The 8868-nt window shown below is 35.9% G+C and overlaps 1 protein-coding gene and 1 long non-coding RNA gene across 2 annotated transcripts in view; one reads left to right on the top strand and one right to left on the bottom strand.

Moving 5' to 3' along the window:
* Nucleotides 1-4121: 4121 nt before the first annotated feature.
* Nucleotides 4122-4542, bottom strand: LOC107596901 (uncharacterized). Its single transcript, XR_001610416.1, has 3 exons — nt 4527-4542; nt 4393-4445; nt 4122-4326 (listed from the first exon to the last, which is right to left on the bottom strand). It is a non-coding gene; the product is annotated as an uncharacterized lncRNA (long non-coding RNA).
* Nucleotides 4543-6840: 2298 nt separating this feature from the next.
* The window catches only part of LOC107596892 (cilia- and flagella-associated protein 45-like), a 31700-nt gene continuing 29672 nt past the window's right edge, over nt 6841-8868 (top strand). Inside the window, exon 1 of the mRNA XM_016287750.1 lies at nt 6841-6890. Coding sequence (XP_016143236.1) covers nt 6888-6890 — 3 coding nt within the window. The 5' untranslated portion in view covers nt 6841-6887. The remainder of the gene's footprint in view (nt 6891-8868) is intronic.

The raw sequence follows: 8868 nt of genomic DNA, 5'->3' as shown, positions 1-8868 counted from the left end.
TTTTATTAAATTGCCTTAGAAAAAAATAATTACTGGTGTGAATCTTGAGACAAAACAAAGGCAGTAACATATTTTAAGATATGTCAGAGCAAGTTTATTTCAGTTTAAACAGCTCAAACATGTATTTTAAGACATACATAAATTTAAACATAAATTTAAGCCTTGTCTGTGAAACCGGCCAATTCATGAGAATCAACAAATTACAGTACTCATCTGCTAACTAGACAGCTAGCTAGATAGCTACCCAAGTAATAAGCTGGTTTCTTGTTCATAGACAATAAGCACTCCAAAAACAAAACAACAAAAACATAACTCACTTGGCACTGCGATATATTGCTCTCCTGATTAGCCATTTTAATATACCGTCTCCATCCCTTTTCATCAAGTGTTCTCCTACTGTCCAATCATTGGTTAACATTTATTTACAACAGAACAGCACAACCCAGATGTTCGAATTTGTGCAACGCATTTTATGGACAACAGTTTTTTGAACCTACACTGAACAAAAATATAAACGCAACACTTTTGTTTTTACCCCAATTTTTCATGAGCTGAACTCAAAGATCTAAGACTTTTTCTATGTACACAAAAGGCCTATTTCTCTCAAATATTGTTCACAAATCTGTCTAAATATGTGTTAGTGAGCACTTCTTTGCCGAGATAATCCATCCACCTCACAAGTGTGGCATATCAAGATGCTGATTAGATAGCATGATTATTGCACAGGTGTGCCTTAGGCTGGCCACAATAAAAGGCCACTCTAAAATGTGTAGTTTTACTGTATTGGGGGGGCCGAAAACCAGTCAGTAGCTGGTGTGACCACCATTTGCCTCACACAGTGTAACACAACTCCTTCGCATAGAGTTGATCAGGTTGTTAATTGTGGCCTGTGGAATGTTGGGCATCATCACTGTGTGTGTCACGCAACTCTGTTGCCCTTTTGGGCTTGAACTGATGGTAAAACTAACGACATTATTAACTGTCTTGATATTTACTTTGAAAGATGAAGCTCACGATTATGGTAAGGGGCGTTACATTTCCGACGTGTGCTTGTGGTGTTCGGCCAATCACAATACACTGGGTCAGCTGGCCAATCAGAGCAGACTGCGCTTGTCAAAGGAGGGGGCTTTGTGTTTGAGAGAGGCGGGGCATAGAGGACCTACAATAATGTACTGTATTTGAAAAAGAATGTGTTTTTTGAACATTAAAGCATGTCAACATTCTGTTACACCAAATAATGATCTTTAAAATAGCATCATTTGACCCCTTTAAACGGAAACGGTGGTGCGTTGAACACCCTCTTCTGATGACGCAAGAGTTGCAACTATGGCAGCTGAGAAGGCTATTTTTTGTGTTATTTTTGAAGAATTTCGGAGCCTGATGAAATCGGTATAAATACGTGTTTAATACTGTAAAATCCGCTCATGTTAGTCACTGTCCTTGCCGTCCAGAATAAAAGAGAACATCCCAATTGAGTGAAGGGATTTTTGCAAACTGTGGTTCCTAATTATTGTGATCCGAAACCCGGTATTTCATCGGTCCCGGGGCTAAATTATGAAAGACCGGAGTATCGATAAGCTCTGACGTTAACGGTTCTGCTATCGATAATGGAGAAATTAGTACAATACACATACATTTATTATTGCTATATGTACATTATCTTACAAATTCTCTCACCAGAGTCACCAGCTGTTTTTCAAACATTTGTATATAGCCCTATTCGCACAGGATTAGTATTATCTGGTTAAAATACCATCTCAAGCTTTATGCTTGATTTATTTGTAACATTAACCTCAAAACCTTTTCAGCTTTCTCTTTCTGCAAATTGTATGGTGTAGCGATGACAGCACCCAAAATACTATCAAACACTCCAAAGCAGCTCCATTCTTTGCGAAAGATGGATAAAAAATAAAAAAAATGCGCACAGGAAACAAAAACCTTGAAAAATGACATACGACCCGCCAAATGCTGGCCAAATCACAGAGATGCCGATTCACACGGGACTAATTTATCACAGTACCTCGGTGTTCCGCGAAATATGGTAGGTCATTTGCAGGGGAATTTACACTTTACAGACATGGCCGATTCACACGGGATTAAGATTACAGACAATCTCCGCAATTATTACAAATGAATGTAGGTCAACAGGTACTAATCCCGTGCGAATAGGGTTTAAGATTACAGACAATCTCCGCAATTACAAATGACTGGAGGTCAATACTAATCCCGGGTTGATGCATTTTTGCTATTCGCAATTCAGATCGCGCCCACGCGGAGGAGACTCAGCACACCCAACATGAAAGACCTTAATTATGATAGGAGAGAAAACTAAACATTAAAACATCTGCTTATACTTTAGGCCTGTGGCTGTTTTAAGATAATTTTATTTTTATTTCGATTTTGGCTTCTAAGGATTATACAAAAGACATGAGGTAAAGCTATTAAAAACTAGCTGCGTTTCGTCTTGCGCAACTTCTTTCCCTTCACAGCGGTGCGCATTCGTTCCTCCCTAAAACCCAAACTTAACGTCAGAATCAGCTCAATCGGTGATTATTGTAAAATGCCGTCTTTACTGTTGCTAAATTGCGGGACATGTTTGATAAAATGTTGAAAGCACAATCTGCACAAGAAACGCTGTTCCTCAGGCTGAAATGTGTGCACACGACGCGCTCCAAAACGGACAAGCAAATTACACTTTGAGCTTCGGGGCGGGCGCATGTCCAATCGATCAAATACACAGACATGTCAAAATGGCCAGCTTGGAGAGTATTTACTTAAACAGTTTATGTCTTAAGTGGAGGAGAACCGTTTGGAGAAAATCCGATGCGAGTCAAGTGACAGACTGGCGCTTGGGCCATCAAAATCTGCTCTTAATCTGAATAACGTTATAGCTTTTAATAAGCAATCATCTATCAATACATACACTGAAAACTATGCAGTGTTCATTTACTTTTAGATTTCTTTTGTAGGCTATTACACTTACCTGAACAGTAATGTTAGTAGAACTTCATGGAAAAATGACAGCACTGTTTATTTAATTTGTCAGTTTGTTTTACTTGGTTTCTTTGTTCATGTTCTTACCTTATGTATAAAACACTAAAAATGCCTGCACAATGCATTTACAAATTGATGTTTTATATTCATTTAATTAAATATTTATTTTACATTTCAGAATATAAAGCAATAGTAATTCAGCTCTTAATTTGTCATATATATATATATATATATATATATATATATATATATATATATATATATATATATATATATATATATATATATATATATATATATATATATATATATATATATATATATATATATATATATATATATATATATATATATATATATATATATATGGAAGCATATGATCCATATATATGTAGCAAGAGGCCCAGTTGTAGTGACTACACCACCCCGGACTACCGGGGAAAATAACTCAAATAAGGGCACGCAAATACGTTCCACATGAAGAGCAAGAGGCGTGAATCTCCGTACAAACAATCTTTTATTAAGGCTAAAATAGTTGGCTGATATTAATTTAAAACCCACAGCTGGCACACACCAATGTTATAGATCAAAAAAAGAAAACATCCAAATAATAATAAATGCTGTAATAAGAGTCTTCCTATATGAGAAGCGGGTGAATGTAACAGCACCAGGTATGCAAAAGAGAAAAATCACACCAATCAGTATCACACACACACAAGATTAACTGCAAATAGTAACACAGCAATAGTGAAACACACGAAAATGGCCACCCCGAGTTAAATAATATCCGTGGTGCGGTCAAAACCTGACCCGCTCCCGGAAGCACTCCACTCCTACAAACAAAAGAAAAAGAAAACATCACATTAAAAATAAACCACAAATTGAAGGTCCATATTCAGAACAAAAGAAACAATCAACTTTTGAAAAAGGGTTCACAAAGAAAAAAAAAAAAAACCACACATTACAAATTACTCAAAACAAAATACATCAAGCCCACTTGGATACTAGACATGGACGTAATTAAAATCCCCAAAAGCAGCAGCGTGGCTCGAACAATGCAGAATAGGAAATGAGCTGTATCAAATTACCGCTTCCGCGCAACCGATTCCAAAACACACACAGCACAATTACAACTACAATAAAACATCTGAAGTTATTTAGCGATTAGAGCGATTTACCTACCCGTTAATACGATGGTGTAATGCTCATGACAACAACAACCTCTTTAAAGGCTCCTCTTTAAAAGGTGACAACTACAACAACTGGTGCTACGACCTGGGCTACGTTACACTGCGAGGCCACAATCAATGGGAGCCATGAAGGCACACCACACTGAAACACAAAATCTCATTAAGCTGAACACAATTTCCCCCAGCTTCCCAAACATCATTAACTTACCTGAGAGCCAACAACGCACCGCACCCAGTATATCTCAGCAGCCTAACAACACACTAAAGAGGTACAGATCACACAAATCACTAAATAACACTCCAACCAGACAGCTAAGCTAAATGGCTAAAAAAAACACCTACCTTGGAAGGCCACAACAGGAAGGAAAAGGCAGGCTTTCGACCATGACACACAGCAAGAGGCAGAACCAACCAACTTATATACCCTAAACGGGGTGATCGCTCATTGGCCACATAATTAATAATGGTGACGTTTTAGCAACATCACTACATGTTCTATTCTGTAATGTTAATAGAAATCATACACTGTCAGAACGAAAAGGTTGCATTTTATGCATGCAACAGCCGTTCACTGGAAGTCCCTAATGGCAGTCCAAAATATTGCACTAAATCAAAAGTTCAAATGTTACAAATAAGTTAGAATATTAATGTTGTAATACCGGTAGCACTATTATAAAAATGTGATGATATACAGGTGCATCTCAATAAATTAGAATGTCGTGGAAAAGTTCATTTATTTCAGTAATTCAACTCAAATTGTGAAACTCGTGTATTAAATAAATTCAATGCACACAGACTGAAGTAGTTATTGAAAAACTGCCTGTTAAATTGTCAGCTTTTCACAGGCAAGTGCTTTTGGCTTGGAAGTTAATTTACAAGCACAGTTGTTCTCCACACCAGTATCATATCTGGAATAATTGTAATATTCTGTATAAACACAAGAGTATATTTATGAAAACCTAGTTTGATAAAGAGATTATTTTGGTAGGACCGTTGTTGAATTCTCAGGGGTATTTAATGACTTATGATTAATTTCTTTCATATTTTAATTTCCCTGTAACCCCAAAAGAATATGCCTCTGTAATTGGAGCTATCTCTTCTGGTATTGTGTCTTTAAGTAGAGGTATTCCATACTCTAAACATGCTTCTTTACTTCACCCTGCTGACACTTTCTGTGGCAGAACTTGTTTTTCATCTAGCAAAAAAATAAGGCTATACGTTTATTATTAAAAAAAAAAAATTGTTAGTAAACCAAGTGCTATTTTCTATTGGTCTAAGTTTATTGGAAATATTAATTGGAGGAAAGTTTGGGTATTACCTAATAAATATCTCATTACAAATAAAATTAAAGAAATTTCATTTAAGATACTGCACAAATGTTACCATGCTAAGCATTTTTTAACCAGATTTATTGAAGATGTAAATTGTTCATTCTGTTCATTACACCCAGAAACGGTACCTCATATTTTCTGGCATTGTCAATATACAAAGAGGTTATGGTGGGAGGTTTCTAGATTTATAAATGACAAAGTGTTGTGCAACGTTCTTCTACTATATGAACATGTAATATTTGGCTTTTTGAGCTATGACAAGAAGTTTGAAAATGAGGCTTACATTATCAATCCCTTGATTATACTTGTTCAATTTCATATTCACCGTAGTAAATTCAGCAATCAGAAACCTCTTTTTTCTGTGGTACTTAAGGAATTAGATATCTATAGAAGCACCATTAAGGAGAGTACAAACAAAAAAAGCTGTAAAAACTGTGTATTTATTTGGTATATTTAAGTTATTGTGATTTAACAAGGCCTTTTTTTTCATTATTTTATTTTATTTTATTTGTTGGTTTTATATATACATGTATAGTTAATATGTACTTTCTATGTTTTTTTGTGTAGCCTATACCCTTGGCACTTTTGTTTTGTATTTGTAGTTCAAGCATTAATATAAAAATAAAAAAACAGCAGAAAACATGTTTTTTGCAGCAAATGTTTTTTTTTAACATAAATGCAGTTACTCCACGGGCTATATCTCATTCACATTGTGAGTAAAATGGATAACTCTTCATATATTTCTGGTCATATCATCAATTTTATTTAATGTTGCCTAGAAAGGGGTGGCTCAACTTCCCGGCCGGCAGGCTCAAATCACCCAGCTCTCCCCTATGCTGTTATCAGATTTGAAAAACATATGTTTTCCCTATAGAACACAATGTGGTTTTAAGTTTACATAATACTTTATAAAATACAGATTGCTTATTAATAAACATTTAAACTATTACAGCTTAAAGTTCAATTATAAAGCAACTCTGCTGTCCACCTCTGGCTTTACCGTCCCTCCCATAGACGCTGCAGTAGAAACACCCTCGCATTAGCGTTCATTCGTTTATTTGTATTATTATTTTTTTTTGTAATTGATGCAAAGGTGATACAATAAGCATATACAGTGTTATAAATGTATATACATTTTTACAACCTTTCGAGGAGTTACGATGCTGATGACTCGTCGTCTCACACAGTCTTGTGAAAAGGGTCCATACAACACATCATACTGGCTGTAACCCCAGTAACCACGTCTCCATGGAAACGTTCACAACAAAACACAGCTGTGTGTCGGGTTTACTGCAAGTAGCTGTGGTCAACACTACACTATTTGTATCCCTGTCATTACGTCTGGCAGCTTTTTCACTAAAGCTCAAACTAAATGGTAAGTGCTTTTTTAAAACGAAACCCTAAATTATGGTCGGAAACAATTAACTGTTCGCAGTGCAATTTACGTTGGGGTTCAGGGTTCAGAACCGGACACATTTTTGAGGTACGAAAACCTATACGTTAAAGTTTCCTGCACTCATGAACCGATACTATCATCGTAATAAAATGTTCTGACGCTGTTATTTACTATATATTATTTAGTATATCTTATGGTTATTTTTAGTGAATCAAAAATGAACCGTTTAACAGCTGGAACTAAGTGTTGTATGTGTATATGTGTATTCCCTACTTTAGTCCCCTCAAGGATAGTAATACCAGTCATTTTTGACATCGTGGGGACTTATACAGCTTATAAATCATAATAAATTAAGTATTTTGAATGCAGAAAGTTTTCTGTGAGGGGTAGGAGTTAGGGTTTTATTACTGTTTATACTTTGGAATCTATGGATTGTGTCCATAAAACATGGAAACCTGCACTGGTTTAGGTAGTTTATGAGGACACAAATTCAATTCAATTCAAGGTTATTTGTATAGCACTTTTCACGATACAATTGCTATTCTATTTGAAAATTGTCCGGAATATCGTTCCATACAAATCGTTGCAAAGCAACTTTACATAAAATTCAGTTTCTACAATATTTAGTGGTAGCTTATCAGTGGTGACTGTCAGTTAATGTACATATGACAGAAATGTACGGAAAAATCAATTAAAGACATGATCAAACAGGCGATGAACACTATTAACAGCAATTATTATATGATGCAATCAAACTTATAGCAAAATTTGGTAGTTCTGTATGTTGTTTCAGGGTTGCCATCATCTGAGGTCCTCTGAGAGGCAGAAACAGAGAAACAAAGAAAGACATAACTAGCCTAGATGCTGTTCCAACCAAGCAAAATGTATTTGTTTAACCCAAGCTAAAGAATAATAATGTGCATTTGATCAGATATAACTGCAGTACAAGATTATGAGATGCATTATTTGAATGCTTGGCCAAAGAGATGTGTCTTTAATCTAGATTTAAACAGAGAGAGTGTGTCTGAACCCCGAACGTTATCAGGAAAGCTATTCCAGAGTTTGGGAGCCAAATGCGAAAAAGCTCTAGCTCCTTTAGTGGACTTTGCTATCCTAGGTAGGTACTACCAAAAGTCCAGAGTCTTGCGACCTTAGGGAGTGTGATGGATTGTAGCGTGGTAGAAGACTTATAGGTAAGTAATAATATTTTGTAACTGATACAGAACTTAATAGGTAGCCAGTGCAGAGACTGTGAAATTGGGGTAATATGATCATATTTTCTTGACCTGGTAAGGACTCTAGCCGCTGCATTTTGGACTACCTGTAGCTTGTTTATTGAAGATGCAGGACAACCAGCTAGCAGTGCATTACAATAGTCCAGTCTAGAGGTCATGAATGCATGAACTAGCTTTTCTGCATCAGAAACAGGTAACATGTTTCGTAACTTGGCAATGTTTCTAAGATGGAAGAATGCTGTTTTTGTAACATGGGAAATATGATTTTCAAAAGACAAGTTGCTATCTAATATAACACCCATATGTTTGACTGTAGAGGAAGTAACAGTAAATCCTTCTAGTTGAAAATTGTAATCCAAGAGATTCTGTGTCTTTTGGTCCAATAAGTAATATCTCTGTTATCCGAATTTAATAGGAGAAAATTATTGGTCATCCAATCGTTTACATTTTTAACACACTCTGTTAGCATAGATAATTTAGAAGTTTCATCTGGTCTCATTGAGATATGTAGTTGAGAATCATCAGCATAACAGTGGAAACTAATCCCGTATAATAATATTAACAAGGGGCAACACGTATTTTGAAAATAGCAGAGGACCTAGGACAGATCCTTGTGCCACTCCATATTTTACTGGTGATAATTGAGATGACTCCCCATTTAAATGAACAATGTGGTAGCGATCGGACAGGTAGGATCTAAACCATCTTAAAGCCTACCCTTG

The sequence above is a fragment of the Sinocyclocheilus grahami genome, unplaced genomic scaffold (assembly GCF_001515645.1).
Source record: "Sinocyclocheilus grahami isolate Dianchi unplaced genomic scaffold, SAMN03320097.WGS_v1.1 scaffold224.1, whole genome shotgun sequence".
Classification (NCBI taxonomy): Eukaryota; Metazoa; Chordata; class Actinopteri; order Cypriniformes; family Cyprinidae; genus Sinocyclocheilus; species Sinocyclocheilus grahami.
This window is presented reverse-complemented; position numbering and strand designations above follow the sequence as displayed.